Source organism: Jatropha curcas, chromosome 5 (assembly GCF_041381405.1).
Source record: "Jatropha curcas cultivar XTBG-Jc1 chromosome 5, XTBG_Jcur_1.0, whole genome shotgun sequence".
Lineage (NCBI taxonomy): Eukaryota > Viridiplantae > Streptophyta > Magnoliopsida > Malpighiales > Euphorbiaceae > Jatropha > Jatropha curcas.
The window spans coordinates 30,308,278-30,327,161 of NC_143155.1; the positions used below are offsets into that span (position 1 = coordinate 30,308,278).

Sequence of the window (18,884 nt, forward strand, 5' to 3'; positions counted from 1 at the left end):
CAGCGTGCACTTTAGCGCAGAGAGAGAGTGAGAGAAGGGCACTGCGAATGGAGTGAGATTGGTGGGTCCCGTGGTCTTAGGGAGAGCCCGTATGTGGGATCCACTCTGTGTCTTCTTTAAGCTACACTTCTTTTCAAGGAGTGGGGACGCCCCTTTGCCTCTCTTGTCTGTCTTATGACCATTTTTCAGGGTCGGGTTTGGATTATGGTAATGTAGCCGTATCACTGTCACTCGCACTATCAGCGCGTGCTGATGTCCTTTAGTAATTACAGTTGAATATTGATGATTATTATTTCGTTAGGGCACCATCACATTTTAATTTTTGTAGGCATATAAATAATTTTTCTTTTCTTTTTTTTTTTTGTATATTATGTGGAAAAATAATATACATATTTTTATATATACACATATTTGTTATTGAATTTTTTTATTACAATATGTTGTTTTCTTAATTTTATTTATACTTAATAACCTGGAAGAATTTTAGAAAAAATTATTTGAATGCAATTTTTAATAGTTTAATTTTTTTACAGGCTTCTGTTTTTATATACCGCTATAAATTTATGATGAATCTGAACTTCTACGCATTTTTAATATGAAACTTTAATTAAATTGGAAAAAAATTATGTATAAGGAAAAATTATTTTTTAAAAGGGATTAGAATATTTAAAATAAAAATATCTTTTACACTTGAAAGATACACTATTAATTTAATTTTTACTGCGTATTCTTGACTTGAACATTTATTACATTTAAAATTGGAAAAATACAACATTTGACTGTTATATTGGTGTTAGCCTTTATAAACTATTTGGATATCATGAATGATGGAACAATGTGATCCGATCATTTTTTTTTTTTTTTTTCCCTTTCACCGAAATTAAGACAATTGAAAGATGTACAAAAATGAAGTGATTCTCATGGTGAAACAAATAAGCATAATACAGAAATTAAGATAATAAGGCAGGGCCCACGCCTCTCTCTCCCTCTTTCTCTTTCTTTTTTGAGTTCCATGACCCACCAATATTAGCTAAAGTGGGCCTCGAATTCTCATTGCTTTACCATTTTGACTCATCACCGTAGGTCTTATATTGTATAGTGTTCTTGAGAATTCAGCAATTTAGGCATTGAGTAAGATTTAGAAATGTTTAAGAAATTCTGGAAGCAGTGACTTCGTATTGTTGTATTGTGGACTGTACTGTCTAGGTACGAGGGATACTAGGTTTCTAATCAAAAATTGATGATCCGATTAAATAGTTATTTTAAAAATTTAATTACAGATTAATTTAGATAAAAAAACGATTTGATTTTTTATTTTGATTCTATTATTATATATAATAAATCGAATTTATTTTTAAATTTAAAATAATTAATTTTATTTGAAATAATTAATTAAATTCAAATTGAATTCAACTGATTTAATTCTTGTTTACCATTTTTAAAACATTGAGTTATCATAAAAATATATCGAGATAATTAAATTTAGTTAAGTGTATATTGACCTCTAATAATGATTGAAGGATGGATGAACAACATCGATACTTCTTGGATTTAATTTTTTTTTATTTCTATAGTAAAATTAAAAGAATTAGATCAATTTAATAATTTTATATTCTAAATTCGCGTTCGACTGGTTGTAGAAAATGGTCAGATGATTGTTGCATTCAATGCCTGTGACTGACAGTGGAGTGCAATTATGAACAGTCCATTAATGGAATGTGTCTGCTACGACTAAAATCCCGCGTTGGATTGAGCAGTGAGCGAAAAGATATATAATGTCCAAATGACCCTTACAAAAGCCAGGCGACATCACAGCAAGAAAAATGCTGAAACAAAGGTTAATTTTGACATTGCGAGAAAGGACAGGTACGCGTGCATGGGCAATGTCTAGCTACCGTCAACAATAGACAAAAGCTCTTACGAAAGGGTGGGGGGAAACGGTTAAAGGTAAATAATATTACGACTCAAGAAATTAGTGTGTGAATAACAGAAGCAAGTCAGTGATTGGTCAGGTTCTACTGTTCTTCACTTTCTTTGGTGGCCCAAAGGACAGTTTTTGCTGCCCCCACGTTTATGAACTTTCATCTCCTTGATTTGCCTGCGTGTTTTTGAAACATCTTGTTATATGTCTGCCATAGTAGCCATGGATCAAAATATTTCATGCTTCCTAATTCCATTTTTGGCGTCAACTGATGAGGGCTTCTGCCGTAAGATGTCTCCCTATTTATGGTTATATTTGTTGGATTTAATTTTCTATTGTGGGCTTAATATGTAAAATTAAATATGTACAGCAGTCCAATTGTAAAGTCAATTTTAAATGTGGTCTTGATTGTGAATAATTGACTATTGAGGTATCAACTAATTATAGATATTAAGTGTAGAGACCATTATATAATTCCTATTACGTTAAAGGACCGAAATAGGAATTGTACTAACCCTACAGGTATATAAAGGTCGTGGTTCCCAGAGGAGTTGAATACGATTCAGTTTTACGTTCCTTTCGTATTGCTTCCGCTAAATCGATTCTTCAATTCTCTGGAAGGCTGCAAACCTAATTCTACACATCAAGATCGACAAACAACGATGTCAGGTACGCAACCTTTTTCTTATTCAATCTATTTTGTTGAATCTAGTGATTTGCACGATCTAGGTTATTGTGGAATTATTTGAGATTAATTATTAACAATATTATCATTGGCATGGCCTAGGAAACTTTGCTGTGAGTACATAAATTTTAAGATGAACTTTAATCAACTTTTTTTATAGCCCATTGAACAGGGAATCCAATTATAATTCTACATTTTTTTTCATTTCAACAATAATCATGTTGTTGAAATGAAATAATTTTACAAGAATTATAGTTATTATTGAAATGAAAAATGTAAAATTATTATAGATTCTTGCAAAATTTAGAGACCATAAAAATAATCGCCGAAATTATTATAAGGTAAAACTCACGTGTTAAGTGGGTGTGAGAGTAATACATGTTATGTGCTTACTTGCATGCAAAAGGTAGTCAAAGGATCTTTTTAAAATTGATTGATGATATCAAACTAAGCTTATTTTCACTGTGAAATTTCCATTTACACTTATCAACCTTACCCTGAAATTAAACAACTTTTGTCAATAAATAATAGGAAAAAAAAAGGAAGAGAGATGGATGATGTGGATGATGATTAGGAAAGTTAATTCATGGATGGTCACGATCAAATGGACAAGTTGTCATGTGAGTCTCCAATCCCGTGAAAGGTAGAGTTGGTGATTAAAATGATTAGGCCAATATTTACCACTGACTGAATGCTAAATCCTCAAACCCACATTTCCAAAAAAAAGAAGCATTTTACAATTGAAATCTCCCTGTGGGCCTGACCGTTGTTCCCTTGCTTTTTGAAAAGGGGCAAATTAGAGGTTTGAAAGTGTGGGCTTAGAGTATTGGAATTAGGAAAAGGGATGCATTCAAAGGTGCGTTCTCTCATGATTCCTTTCTCACCATTAGTTTGGTCCACCGATTACTTTCTTGGTGGAGAGTTTTTGTTATTACCTGGGAATCCTGCACTAAATGTGGAGCTTAAGCTTACTTTTATCTTTCTTTCTTTGTTTTTTTTTTTTTTTTATTAAAAAAAATGATTGATATGAAAGAGAAGAGGATTATTAGCACCAATGCTACTTTAACATGAGCATATTTGCAGTGTTGAGCCCATCAAAATTTGGTTCTAGTAATTTGGATTCCTAACTACCATGAATTGGGATTTGAATTTTCGAAATTACCGATTATTTTTTCTCTTTTTAGAAAAAAAAAAAGTATTAAATTCCTTTTTAAAAAAAAAAAAAAAAAAGTACTCTATTTTGTCTTCATTGCATCCAAAATATTTATATGTTTACATAATTCCAATATACCTAATAAATTACTTATAATTCGTAATTTTATATGAAAACTAAATAAAACTGACTAGTAAACATTTATTAATTAAGTGTGTGGTTTGGTTGGTCTTTCTACCTCTCGAGTTTTAATCCTCTACGCTACAAAAGTTATCATCAATTTGATGGATGTTATTCAAAAGAATAGTTGCTCCTATTATACAGGTCAATACCTTTAATTTATTCGTTAAAACTTATAAACTACTTATTTGAATCTTTAAGATAATTTTTTAACTTATTACATAAAAAATTGCTTTAATATTACTTTTTAATTATTTAGTTCAATAAACTGTTAATAAAAATTAAAATTTTTAACAACCAGACCCACGTCATGTGATCATCCTATTCAAAGTCCAAAATTGTTGGTTCGTTTCACAACACAAGTCACAAGAACAAAGCTTTTCCGAGTCGAAAAGCATCTATGCTGTATCTAATCCACCACAAAACGTGAAACAATTAAAACGGTGACAATTTGTTTGGGCCTGAAAGTCTAGCATTCCTAATTTAGGCCCATTACTTTGCATTTATGTTCATGGGCCCGACTTAGCCAAAAACAAAGAAGTAGGGCTTGTTAGGGATAGTGGGCCTTGAACATCTTATAGTGGATCCACTTCGATTGTCCCCACTTGATTATTAATGCCACAATAAATGAATGATCAAGTTGTCCTGCGCGTCGCGAAGTAAAACTCTCTGGTTCCGCGTGCCTCAGTGGCAGCCACGTGTCTTACGCCGGCGGTTGATCTCCATGCAATTCTTACCGTGACGGTAGGCCTCTTGGAAATATCCACTTCCTACAGAGCCGCGTGTCAGAAGTCAACGTCCCCAATTAGGACTTTGCTGTTCAGTGAAATTGACTTAAACTGCGACTTGAACTGAGTATTTCACCTTTTGTCCGTTGGCAAAAAGTTCGCAAACCTCTCAACAACCTCTCGCCATCTATTCGATCCCAATTTCCCTTCGTTTTCTTCGAGCTCACCAATTTTGGATTCAAAACTATAGATCTCTCTCTGTGCTATGGCGTTGGCCTCCGAAAGCGCAGAGAGGATCGATTCGTTGCCAATGGAACGCTCGCTTTCAAAATCAGCTTCTGACTTGCCGTATGAATCGTCGTCCCCAACTACTATCTCCTCTGCTGCCGACACACCTGATCGCAGCGACCAGTCCAATTCTTCTCCAAATCCTAATCGAGACAGCGAAATTCAGGTACTTCTCTTCAAAGAGGATTATATTTGTTTGTGTACTCTCATTGAAGGATACACGGTTGTGTGTATGCAATCACCTGGAACGCCAGAGTTTTCTATAGCGTGTTTCCTGTGTTTGATTAAATGGGAAAATGTAGATTATATAATTATACCTCTCTATAGTACTCTGTAGCAGAAGAATTTTCAAGCTAGAACACTTCCAATATTAACACTGAGGTCAATTTTATGATAATTAAGGAAACTTGAAAAATGAGAAAGAAAATTGCTTCCTGTACCAAAAAAAAAAAAAAAAAAAAAAAGAAAAAAAGAAAAAAGGAAAAAAAAGAGGAGTAAATCTTTTATGACTGTTAAAGTCTTCTAAATTGATTAGGATACATCTTGTCCATTTGTGCTAGTTGATTACTTTGGCTAGCTGAACAATACCTTCCCTGGTTTGGAACAATTACAGTTGAGAAAGGGATGAGTTTGTAATTTTGTGTTTATCTTCACTTTTGATTGGATATTGTTAGTGTGAAATTGGCGCATTTCTTTGATTTTAAGGACTGTTAAAACTAGATAGGGATTGCAGGTAACCGTAGCTTTGTTAGAATAATTCTCGCATACCTTTGACATAGTTTTCTCCATCTACCCCTAAAGCTTCGTCTGTACCTGATCTTGAGCAATAATTTTCTCTTTTCTATGTTTTTTGCACAGTCCCAAGCATTACTGAGGAGTGAAGAGTACCGACAACTTTTCCATCTTTCGGCTGAGGAAGTAAGTGACTAAAATATTTTAGCATAAAAAGGATATGCAATGAAATCTCATTGGAAAGTTACTGATCTATTGCTTTTCTCAAGAGCATATTAAATGTGTAGCACCATCAATAGTTAATATCACTTCATGCACTGTGGAGCAACTTATTTGATCTTAATGCCCTTACTAGTGTTTGGTGTTTGTGCTTTGATGACTTGTCTTCCTTCACATGTTGTATTTTGAATCATGTTCTATTGAGTTTTTTAGGAACTAGAAAGGTTATCAGTGTTAAATGATTTATAATTATGCCTTTAATTGAATGCTTTTGCCTCTCTCTCTCTCTAAAATATTTTATTCTTAAGAGTTTTGAAGGTTTTACTTTGTTCTTCTGAAGAAATGTCTAAGGCTTTCCTTTTGTCTCCTTTTCTTATAGGCCCTTCTACAGGATTTTAATTGTGCATTCCAAGAAAGTATTCTTCTTCAGGTAATTTTGATCATAGTCTGTGTTGTATTCATAGGTAACTTGCTGTTCTGACTGTTTGCTTTAATGATTGCATCTCAAGTTTTGAGTAAGGACATTCTTTGCCAAATATGGCAAATCATGTTTTATGCAACAAATTTTTATCTCTTTTGCTTCTTTTTGGCTTATATGGGAAGTGGCTAAACTATTAGTGGCGAGCCAAATTGATAAGAAATAGGGCAATTGCCCCCTTCTCCTTAAATTTTTTGAAAAAAAATCCTCTGGAATTCCCGTGGTTTGAACCCAGGACCTGCAGAGTTTTCTGCATTTCCTTTAACCATTTCCCCTCTTGATTTAAGTAGTCAAAGGTTTTCCCCCTTAACCTTGAATACTAGCTTCACTCTTGCTAACTATGTTTCTTTACTAAAGCTTTATGCATTGACTTCTCATTCACATTTTGCAGGGGCATATGTACCTTTTTTCCCGTTATATTTGCTTTTATTCCAACATATTTGGATTTGAGACAAAGGTGAGGTTGAACATCAATTACATTCCTAGTTACTTGCTTGCAAGTAGTGTCTGTACTTTTGTAGTTAGTTGTTACTCTCTTTCTCTCTATATATATATATCATTTCTGCAACTTTGATGAGTTTTGTGGTACAGAAAATAATTCCCTTCATTGAAGTTACAAGTGTAAAAAGAGCCAAGACAGCTGGAATATTCCCTAATGCAATAGAAATTTTTGCTGGAGGGAAAAAGGTACTGCTAGATCTGGTGTCTTTCTTCTTTGGTATTCTATTTTTGAATGGTGTGCCTTGAAAAAGGTGGTCTGAAAATTCTTTTTCACTTCTGAATTTCAGTAACAGCTGCAATATCTAAATCCAGTTATTGATTTGGCAGTACTTCTTTGCATCATTCCTATCCCGTGACGAAGCTTTCAAGCTCATCAATGATGGATGGTTGCAGCATTGTACTGACGCTAAAGCAATAACAGAACAGCAGGTACTTTGAACTTCGAAAATTTCTCTTTTTTTATATTATATATAATTTTTCAGAAAAATGTCACATTAAATGAATTAATCTGATTCCATTAATTCTATATTTTTAGGAACTTGCAATTTTCTTGATATTCACATGAAGCATAAAATATTTGACACTTACCTTTCTTTGTTAGTGGACTTCAAGCACTGTTATTGTTGCATCTTTCATGCATAATTGTTTGATGAAACCTGCAGTTGGACCATTGTTTTAAAGATTCAATTCACCTTTTATACTTATTTTACTTCAGGAATCAGTATCTGGTTCCAGCACCCAAGATAATGGACTTGTTGTAATTGAAAAAGTGAATAGCTTCAAAGAAGCCAGTGAATTGGATGCCAATGGCAGGTATTCTATGATCCACATACACATACTAGTTGTCTCTGATTTTTGATACAGAATTTTTTATGTCAACTACTTTTATGTGAATCAGGGATAAGGATACTTCTCCCTCAAATAATCATGTGAGTTCACCCACTCCCCCTGTTGAGAATGATAGAGTCCCAGAAACACCTACAGAGCTACAAGATAATGCAGAACATAATGTTGAACCTGTTGGATGTATGGGCCCATCGTCTTCAACAAAGGCTTGGAGATGGAATGAGGAAGATACTGATGCACCTGAGAGTTAGTCAATTCCTTTCTATAACATCTAATTGTCTATGTTGTTCTTCTCTATATAATATGCTGGATATGATTTGACGGCTATATTATTTTCCTGTTTTTTCTTTTTTTTTTTTCCCTCCCATTCTCTAGTTTAGCCTATACTTGTTAGCACAGGAAAAGAATTGGAAAATTCAAGATTATAAGTTTTTTGTGAAGTTGATCCTAGAACTCGTTAGCTACATGTTGGAGGAAGATTGTTGTGGCTCATGCAAATGCTGGGATAAGCATCCTTCAATAGGGTCCTTCGGATGTGGATTTTGGAATTGGGTAGCTAGGTTCCCATTTAAAGGAAAAAAGTTGTGACTAGGGGGTACTCTCTGATGTTTAGAGTTCTAGATGATAATTGCTGTGGAACTACTTATACATACATATATATCGCGTTCTTCATTAGAGGCCATGCCTTGATAATCTGAGTTGATTGTTTCTGTTGTGCAGTTCAAAAATCTTATACAAGAGTAGGAGAAACAAAATTTCCGGTATTGTTGCATTTGTGTCTTACCATTTAGTATCCTTAAATTTGATTCAGTGTGTTACCACTTACCAATATAAAATTCAACAACAATTGGCATATTGGATATTTTTGTCCCTGATTTTACTTTATTTCATGGACTGCAGATAAAGGTAGAGGAGTTTTTTAATTTGTTCTTTTCAGATGATGCTATCAGTTTTGTTGAATCTTTCCATAAAAAATGCGGAGATAAAGGTAGTTTACTCTAAAATCCAACAGTAACATCACAATGAAGTGCATACTTTATTTTCTTCATCAGTGTATTAGATGAGAAAGTGGAGATACGGAGGATGTAAATTTAAACTGTATCTGCAGTTGGCTGAGAGTATTTTGTGATTGTCAGAATTTAGGTGCTCTTCATGGTGCCCACAGGAGAAATTTGGACATACTCGCAATGTGTCATTTCAACATCCAATAAAAATCTATTTTGGTATGGGTTTGATTATGTGCTTATTTATTTATTTATTTATTTGTTTGTTCGCTATGAATATAAAAAATTCATTTGTATGGTTTGATGTTGTCTTTCATAAATCCATAGTATTAGCATTAACCTTTTTTCGTTCCTGTGAAGGTGCAAAATTTGGCAGCTGCCAGGAGGTCCAAAAGTTTCAAGTATACAGAAACAGGTTCCAATATGCTATTACATATATTTTCAAGATTTTACGGTTGCTTTATTTTGTTTTTCTATCGACCTGTGTTTCTTAAAAGGAAATAAAGGAGATTCCTTTAGAAATAGAAAGCAAATTTGCTAGAGGATTATTGTGGCACAGTAATGGAGTATTTCAGTACAATAGCGCAATACTCTCTGTGGTCCTGTACATTGAATTGCGTGACATTGGTTTGAGTTGGGAAAATTCTCCTATTCTACTGTTTGAGTTGGCATAATCAAATGGTATAATTAAATGATCTAGTTCTTCTCCCAACCACAAAGACTAGGAACAGCAATGAGGTGTCGCTACAAATTCAAGCATTTGATACAAACTAATTAATTTTTTTGCTTGCATCATTGCCATTTATTTATGATGTAGAACCCATAATCCAGCGACATGACTAACCTGTTAGCATGGTAAGGATGACCATATGCAATAGAACATATGTGGTGTGAATGAAACCTTAATTTTATGCTAAAAACTTTCATTGTTAGGATTAGATTCTGATAAATGCTAATAGAACCCTAAAGAGTGACACCTTTCTTTCTCTTCATGGGCAATGGAATAAAACTCATAAATAGAGATTGGAAAAAAAATACTAAATTATCTATTTTGGTCTTTGTTTACTCTTTAAGTTTGCAAAATGAATTAAATTAATGTCTGAGATCTCTTTTCCTATCCACATCAATTTGCCTCTTCATCTTCAATTTGATTTTTGGACCATGCACATTATGATTCAACCTATTTATTTGTTACATTTTATGACCTTACTTTTGCTTTTACCAGCCATATGGTTATTGAGACATCACAAGAAATCACTGACGTACCTTATGGAGATTATTTTCGCGTTGAGGTACAGACAATCATAACATATACTGGATGACTATAATATCTTGCTTTCCGTACTTATCAACATGTTAACAGTCTCAAAATGAGTCTTTCTCTGAATTGATGGATTTAGCAACTGTAAAATTATAACGCAGTATCATTATCTTCGTTGAGACTATGTGCTTTGAGGTTTGATCAACAATCCCGCCCTTTTGGGATGTTTGAATTGTTGATAGATATTTGCAATGCTTAGGCAGCTATGAGATTTCATCCTCTGCCCTTTCCTTTTGAAGTTTCTTGATGTTTTCAATCTCTTGCGTTAATTTTATATTAATGCGGTGTTATTACCAATCCGAAGAAAAGGTGAGCTACTCATTCATTTTGAATTTTTCCCTGTTTAAAAATAAGGAGAAACAATAACAGGGTCTGTGATTGGTGAAAGGCGCAGTGACCTTTCGGATATTAAATACCTTCACAATAAAGACAGAGTAGAGATCTATGATAAGTACTTACCAGGGAAAGAAAAAAGGAGAAAAAGAAAATTGAGAAGAAAAATAAAACGGAAGGCAATATGAAGAGACTCTGAAAAAAAATTAACACAATAGCATGACTCCTATGGATTCAACTTGAATGAAGAAACTAGGCCTGAAAAAAGGAAATAAAGTGTGGATGGAGATGATATAATCTTTTAGGGATTGGATTTGGTTTCATAAACATGTATTGTTAAGATAGCTAGGTAAGATGCTAGTGTTTGTTATTCATCCATCGATATACTTAAATATAATGTACGGAAAATACTTGACAAGAGTAGTTCTGTTTAGCTTAGTGAATTTCACTAAGCTGAAACTCTTACTTGCTGTTGCTTCTGGTTTCAATACAGGGGCTTTGGGATGTAGCCAAAGATGGTGATGAATCAAATGAAGGCTGCATTTTGCAGATATATGTGGATGTGGCGTTCAGCAAGAAAACTGTTTTTAAAGGTCTTCTCTGCTTTTGCTTATCTGTTGATATGACTCCTCTTTGATTATTTTAGTCCATGATCTCTCTCTCTTTATTTTTTTTTTGAAAAAAAAAAAGTTTTGGGAGGGGGGTTTGAAGACCTCAATGTTATGCACAAACTGATGAACATCAACTGGATATTGAATGTCTCCATACTGTTATAGGGAAAATAGTGCAATCTACCTTGGAAGAATGTCGGGACGCTTATGGAATATGGATAAATATGGTATTTTTTCGTCTCTTCTATGTCAATTTGATTGAATTCTCTGTTTTTCTTACTTCGACTCTGCATTGAATATATACGTATATTACCTCTTTCAGGCACATGAATTGTTGAAGCAGAAGAACCTTGAAAGACAAGAAGGTAAATGGGCGCAGATGAATTTAAACTAGCTTCCTATGTGCTTTGAAATTCTATGCTTTTGGCAGTATTGCAAGTGATGCTATGACTAATTTTTGTTGTTAATATTCTCATTCACAAAGCAGAAGATCCTGCTACTAGTGTGATACAAAATGGTGAGGTGCATTCCGAGAGTGAAGTTAAGACTGGAGAAGCTTCAGAAAGGTTAAGCCAGTTGAATGGCCATGGAAGAATAGCACAAACATCTGGTTCCTTGGAATTTAATGAACATGTTGGTAATCATATGCAAGGAAATTTCGTGAATGCTGCATCAGTTAACCTTATGGAAGGAAATTTCAAGAATGTTGCATCGGTTACATCTTTGTTGGCGGAATATATGACGAAGTTCTTTGCATTTTTGAAAAGTCAGAGCCAGATTTCTCTGATCTTAGTTGTTGCATTTGCTGTGATCTTCCTGATGCAGGTATGCAAATACCCAGCATCTCTTTGCACTGATCATGGGATGACTAAAAGCATTCTGATTTTCTGTTATCTGAATCGACTGATATCGTTATGGCATCAAGTTCCTGTATTCTCTTTTCATTCTTGCTTCTTATTTGCAGGTGAGCATAGTTGTTCTATTGAACAGACCCCAGAATGTCCACGTGGTTCCTTCCGGAGACTACTACGCAGGTGGCATGGGTGGTCGGATGGGTGAAAGATCAGATGAAACTGTGGCTTGGTTAGAGAGGCGGGTGCACCACCTTAAAGATGAGATTTTTATGGTTGAAACACAGCTTGATAGGTTGCGGCATGAGCATAATTGGTTGAAAACACAGTTGAAAGAACTCGATGGTCATGGAAAGAGGAAATAACCTAAGTTGTATACATCACTCATGCCCTTTCTCTGTATTCCTTTTTTCCCCAAAAATTCTGGTTTTGTAATTTGGAAAGTGTATAATGAAACGCATACATTCAATTCCTTCTGTCAAATTCGGATCCTGTCAATTTCGACCTGCTAAATATAGAAGTTGTAAGATTTTCAATAATTTGATCCTGAACTTTCTTGATAAGGACTGATCTCAGCTTCAGTTCCACTGGGCATAGAAATTTATATTCTATTTCTATTTCTATTTCTATGGAGGAAACTAAATATAAGCTAGGCAGCAGGATGACATTTTTTAGACATTGAACTTTGTGACTAAATGTGTTGTTGGCTCAGTTCAAATTGTAAAAAGGAGTGCTAAGATTCTTGTCTTTAACTAACAATGTTAAAGGATTTAAGACCTTTTTCTTTTAGTTTGATGAGAATTCCATGGGCTTATATACATATAATTTCAGACTTCTGAGTCCATATATAAATCGTATACAGCAATGGTTAGAAGCTAACAAGTAAAATTTTGATGGATGGAAAACCAAACTCAAGCCACTACTGTGGCTTTCTTAATTGATAATTCTAAAATCTAGACACAACTTTTTTTTTTTTTTGTTAGAAAATAAGAAAAACACAGATTAAGATCTACGCCATCTGGAATAAGCTATTCTAGTGATATCATAAGCAAGCCAAGGCAAGCCAAGTAGCCGCAGAACTAGGTGGCCCTTCACCCCCAAGAAATGTTGTAAAAAAATAAATTATATTTTGATCCCTAAAAGCACAAAAGTTATATTTTCATCCCCAAAATTTTAAAAAAAATTTAGTTCGTACCCCAAATATTATTTTCTAGTTTCGCCCTAAAGACAAGGTAGAACGATTAAATTTAATTTCACCTCTAGTCTGATATCTTATTTTATTTATTTTCTATGGAATCACAGGAATGTGAACCTAATAATTTATTTAGGGTCGGCAACTTCTGAAAGCAAACAAAATCTTCGATTTGTACCATTAGAGCATTCTAGTGAATCAGCAATTCCCTCCTTTGTTACTTTATCCGTTCAATTTTTGTCCTCATCTTAATTATGACACAAGGAATGATATCATAATTATTATTTATTTATATTTGATTATCATATTATGATTAGAAATATAATTTGCTGTGTTTAGTTATGGTACACTGATTTGTTTGTTACGTTTTCGTATGATTGTTGCGTGATATGTTCAGAGTTTTCAGCTGAAGTGACAATGTTGCCTTTGTAGGCCAACGTGGCTTTAGGCAGGATTCACCGTCCACCAGTGGAAGGACACCTATCTTCTCTTTTTTCTTTTTCTTTTTTATTTTTTTTTTCTATATATACGTAGAGAAATAGAGAGGGATAAAATCTATAATAATCAAAAAAAAAAAAAAAAACTATTTTATAATTGATTTAATAAGTAATGTAACTTATTGAATGGAAAAATAAAATCGGCCTTCAGAATTATAAATATCACTCTTTTTAATCATTTAGCAATAAATTATTAATATAATTATTTAATAATTTATATTAATAAATTGCTAATTTGGATTTAATATTGAGAATTCAGTCTTAATAAACTATTTTTTAAACTTATAAAGTGTTATTAAAACTTATTTGGATTGGAATTGCAATTAGGCCATGTTCAGTGGCTTGAATAGGAATAGGAATAAGGTTTCTATTCCTGGTCCCTCTGAAATTGTATTAGGAAGCTTAGTTTTTTTATATTCCGTATTATTCAAATTTATTTTAAAAATATGAATTATTGAAATTTATTTTATTCCGTATTTACAGTTTTTATTCTATTCCTTACTTATAATTAAACATGGGCTAGAGTTTTGCGGTTTTGAAATGAGTTTCGATTGGTTTAACGGTCGCATCAAATAAGATACTGCATTACTCGTGGCCAAAATATTGGAAGAAGACCACCGACATTTAGATGGTAATGATGGAAACAACAATTGCGGCTCACTGAGAGAGTTGTTCTACTAACCGTTTGGGCTTCACCAAATGGCCATTTTGGACAATGATTGGAGAGAGGGTGTGATATGCATATTATTTGTGGGACGGACAGTGTGACTTGAGACCACAGTCTACTGAGCCTAAGAAAGGCAGGAAGGAGTCTTTTCTTTCTTTCTTTTGTGTTTGGTCAAATAACTTTTTCCACTCCAAATAGAAAAAGAGTTGGGCATTTTCCACATTGTTTTATTGCTTCCGGAAACAAGTAACAAATTCTTCTTCTCTCGGTAGCTTCTAACGCGTTCTTTCTTTCTTTTTCCTTTTGGCGGGTCAGAGATTCACGTTCTGTATTACTTCACTCGTTCTTGAATTTCGACTGACCGTCCACTGCTTCATCTCCATCTTTATATTATTATTACCTTGGATGGTTTAACTACTTTCAAATCAGTTAATGCTAATTGGAGGGATGATGCTATTATTATTATTATTATGTTTTCATTTTTCTTTCTTTTATAATTCAAAAACCAAAATGAAAATTACTACAGAATTTAGTTAATGGATAAGGATGAAAATTGTAATTAAGTACACATTTAGGATTTTAAGTTTAAAGGCACTTTGTCTACACTTCAACTACCCAAATCCAATTATTGAAAGTTGAAACACTTAAAACTCCTCTCAACCACTTCTTGAAATGAATATAAAAATTAGACAACACATGGAATTGCAATTTCTCCGAGTTTTAAAAGCTAACTTTTTTTTCTTACACGCCAAGACATAGCCTAGTGATAAATGCATTAAGACCTGACAATAGGTTAAAGTTCGAATTCTCCTTCCCCATACTAAAAAAAAAAACATTTTAACAACTATCTCTTATTCTAATATTATTTAATTAACACACACAAGCTAGTTCATATCCGAATATTATTATTAGATGTGAATTTTTGGAATCCCACGGATAATTACACTAAAGAGATAGAGATGTGTTGAAAGTTCTTGAAGTTGATGCGTTATTTTTTCATTGACACTTGAGATTCGCTTTTGATCTTCCACTTGACATTTTGTTAGCTAATTTGTCAATCATATCTGTTTATTTGTTTGTTTTATTATTTTTTTTTAATATGAAAAAAAGAAAGAATTATTATTAATTGAGAGTATGTAAACATTGAATAACAATTGACAATCATCCGACCTTAAATCAAATTGTTATTTATGTCATATTTTGATAATTAATAGAAGAGATTCGAACCTATATCTAATGTCAGGTCAATAAGATATGTTTTGATATATTTATTTATAGTCACGTTGATGATTCAAACTCAATTCAAATTTCACGTGGCTACTAACTTCTTTTAGTTCAAATTAAAATTTAATAACATTTATTATCTTAACCCAAATGGCTAAAATTAATTTATTTATATGTTTTTGAAAGTAAAAAAAGAAAATCAGGAATCGCTATCGTTCTGATATTTGTTTAGGTAAGTTGCCAAAAACGAGAGAGAAAGTAGTTTTCGTGTTGGATTTGCGGCTAGGAAGTAATCCCAAATCATATGGTAATAATTAATATTCACAAAACTATATATGACTTCTTTAAATGTCTTTGTCTTATGTTACATGGTGTTTTCCACGTTATACTAGTTGGTGTCGATCATATGGATGGTCGGAAGGGGACTTGTCTCCAGTGTTAAAACATCACTTTCAAGCTAACTCCAAAGTAGGAATTTATTAGGTTTTTTTCTTTTTTCCTTTTTAAAAAAAAAAAAATTTAGTAATTTGATATTAATTTATTCCGTCCAACCTAAAGCCTTCTCTTCCACAAATTAAGGATTCTATTAGCAAATTAGAATCAACATGATTATGGTTTCTTTATTTTTTTATAAGTATACTTAAGTTTTACCAATTAACCATTTCAGGGGAGGACTATATTAATTACATGTATTTAAAATTATTATTATTCTTAAAATTATTTTTTTAGCGTAATTGCCAAATTAACGAGAAAGAAGAGCTCTTGAAAACCCCGATAGGTATATATAATTAAATTGAGTATGTACAATTAAATTAATTCATCCAAACAGAAATTACTATATGAATATTTATTTTTTTTCCCAAAAGGTGAACGTGCAAATTAAAGTAAAGAGATAAACAAAATAATTGATATATTTATTTCACTTCACCCTTCCAATTAATTTCCAATCCTTAAGATGGTGATAAGAATTAATTTTTGACCAAGTGAAGAACTTTCGAGATATTATATTAGAAAAGTAATTTAGTAAAATGAAAAGAAAATGCGAAAAATAATCCAATAAAGGACATGCAAAACTAATAAGAAAATACAATAATTTTAACTTGCTGATTGTAGCTCAGTTGACAATGCAGGCTGGACACATAGAAAGAGCTATCGGGTTTGATCGCACTAAACACACATGCAGGGATGAGCGATGAGTCTTAACTTAATTGTGACTAAACCCTAAACCGGATTATGCAGTTCGTGATAATAGGGGGTCTGAATACTGGTAGTTTACACCAAAAAAAAGAAAATACAATAATTTTAAGTGGTTGGATGTTTTATTTACATTTACAAAGCTCCCGCAATTTTCTTTTACTCTTTACCAAAAAAGAAAATGTATTATAGTAGATTCACGTTAATAAACATTTAGAATTTCTGAAATAATATAATTTCAATTATGAATACATAATTTAGACGTGAGAAGTAATAATATACACTGAGAGCTAAACATAACAAAAAAGCTTAACAATATAAGTAATTAGATAATTAATTAATTTGATTATTATGATTGTGAACTCATCAATGGTATAAGATGTTACAAAAAGTTATTTATATACAGTAATTTTAAGTTGTATTATTAGAATGTCTGAGTATGTATTTGTATTATACAAAAGTGATACGACGTACGAGCCTTTCTATCAAGTTTTAATTCTATAAAGTTGATACAATAATAATACAAAAAATGGTTTTGAATCTATTTTCTAATACAGTAGCAAATCCACATTTCTTGTTTGGGAATGCTAAAGATATTATGTCTCTGCCTATGTACAAATACAATTTGCCTATACATATACATACATACTTACATTTATCTAAATCCTAACTTTTCCCTGTGATGCTTACTCAGCATTTTCCTTGCAGTCGCCCTGAAAGGACACGTTGAGCTCACAAATCCGTCAATCAGATGGAGATACGTGCTTAGCTCGTGACATGTGGCCACGTCTCTTTTGTTTAGATACGGTGACTGTTTGCTACTGAGCCTAAGCTCTTGCCCCACCTCAGCATAAACCCACTGCGTGCTCTCTACTCGCTTCTGTAACCAACTTGGAACTCCTGCCATGTGGACTGCCCGATTTTTCCCCGTGTCATTGTCGTCAATCACAAATCCAGGCACTTTTGTGATGAGATCATCAGAGTTCACTATTCGCAGTATCCTCGTCCCTTTATTTTCCAGCTGACATCTGAAGCTTCTATTGCCAACACGTGGCCCACCGAACGAAATAACGGTCACCATTGGGGCATTTGCAAAAGTGGAGTTTATATCGTATGCTGTTAGTGTAGCTAGTGCCGCACCGAGGCTGTGACCGGTGATCGTGAAACTCAGGGGCTCATCGCCGTACATTTTTATAACTCTAGCGATCTCCTCTCTAACCATGTTCTTTAAACTCGGACACGCGGCAGTACCGGAAGTGTAGAGGCTCAAAAATCCACTCTCTACCATAGGCCCATTGTTGCTACCAACCACATTCGTGCCTTCACCGTCAGCCAAACAAGTTAGAGTGGCACGAAAATTTTCAAGCCATTCTAAGCAAGTGGCCGTACCTCTGTAAGCAATAACGACGTCGCGGCGGCCAAGTCTAGCAATCTCATCTTTGTCCTGGCAAACGGCAACGAAACCAATCCAGCTGGACCGGGTGGAAACCCAGCTTGGTGCTCTATCAATCCAACGCGGCAACTGTAGGCCACAAGTGGCACGGAGATTTTTAGTCATGCGATAACCGGTTTGGCCGATTCCGGAGCGAGACAGGAGTGAGTTTCTAGGGAATTTAGAGGTGGCATAAGTAGGTGAAGAAGGGTCGAAGTCAAAAGAACGGTAAGCTGCTTCAACAAATTGACCGTAACGTAAAATCTCGCGTCGTAGTTTATCATCAAGGGGGTCAAGCAAGCCCTCCCAATTATTGATTCCTTGATATTCCTGCCATTTCTTACCCAGTTTAGCAGAATAATTAGTTGCGAGATGGCAAATGAGATGGACCGGATAGTCGAAACGAGGCATTGAAAGCTTGGTATAGTTTTGCAATGGTGGAGATAGATGGGAATAGTAAGCGGGAGAGTGAAGAGTGAGTTCCAGGTGTTTTGAAGCAGAATAAGGTAAAGTGGTTGGTCTTGCTGCCCCAACTGGAAGCCTCATTTTTATTGTAATCTTGGATTGGAGGCTTCCGGTTTGCTGCTTAATTTGGCGGGACTAGGATTAGACATTTATAGATAGCAGGATATGCAAAGAGTATAGAAAAAAAAAAAAAAAAAAAGTGGACGGCGCGGTACTGTTAATGCATAATTGTGGTAAATAGTTAGCAAAAGGGAAGTAGTTGTAGATAGATGAGTAATCGATGATGATGAGGTCATTATACAAAGGAAAAAGATTTGGACTTTGGACGATCTTCAATTGATTGCCTTTTTTTTTTATTATTA

The 18,884-nt window shown here is 33.8% G+C and overlaps 2 protein-coding genes across 2 annotated transcripts; one reads left to right on the top strand and one right to left on the bottom strand.

The window, feature by feature from the left end:
- The first annotated feature begins 4,600 nt into the window (after window positions 1–4,600).
- VAD1 (GRAM domain family protein) lies at window positions 4,601–12,414 on the top strand. The gene is made up of 18 exons (XM_089721168.1): window positions 4,601–5,121; window positions 5,814–5,873; window positions 6,286–6,336; window positions 6,776–6,841; window positions 6,976–7,071; window positions 7,213–7,314; window positions 7,601–7,698; window positions 7,784–7,977; window positions 8,452–8,492; window positions 8,632–8,719; window positions 8,868–8,954; window positions 9,096–9,150; window positions 9,961–10,027; window positions 10,883–10,982; window positions 11,166–11,227; window positions 11,323–11,365; window positions 11,488–11,825; window positions 11,965–12,414. The coding sequence occupies exons 1-18, from the start codon at window positions 4,933–4,935 to the stop codon at window positions 12,214–12,216; spliced, it is 1,989 nt and encodes a 662-aa protein (XP_089577294.1). The 5' UTR covers window positions 4,601–4,932; the 3' UTR covers window positions 12,217–12,414.
- A 4,690-nt stretch (window positions 12,415–17,104) lies between these two features.
- Window positions 17,105–18,658, bottom strand: LOC105643224 (phospholipase A(1) DAD1, chloroplastic). The gene has a single exon (XM_012228316.4). It carries the CDS (start codon window positions 18,601–18,603, stop codon window positions 17,281–17,283), a length of 1,323 nt encoding a protein of 440 aa, XP_012083706.3. The 5' UTR covers window positions 18,604–18,658; the 3' UTR covers window positions 17,105–17,280.
- Window positions 18,659–18,884: the final 226 nt, after the last annotated feature.

Excerpts from the sequence above, each read along its gene's own strand:
- VAD1 (XM_089721168.1), top strand. The coding sequence starts at position 4,933 with ATGGCGTTGGCCTCCGAAAGCGCAGAGAGGATCGATTCGTTGCCAATG. Across the intron at positions 5,874-6,285 it reads TCCATCTTTCGGCTGAGGAA|GCCCTTCTACAGGATTTTAA; the intron begins GTAAGTGACTAA and ends CTTTTCTTATAG. Across the intron at positions 7,978-8,451 it reads AGATACTGATGCACCTGAGA|TTCAAAAATCTTATACAAGA; the intron begins GTTAGTCAATTC and ends TCTGTTGTGCAG.
- LOC105643224 (XM_012228316.4), bottom strand. The coding sequence starts at position 18,603 with ATGAGGCTTCCAGTTGGGGCAGCAAGACCAACCACTTTACCTTATTCT.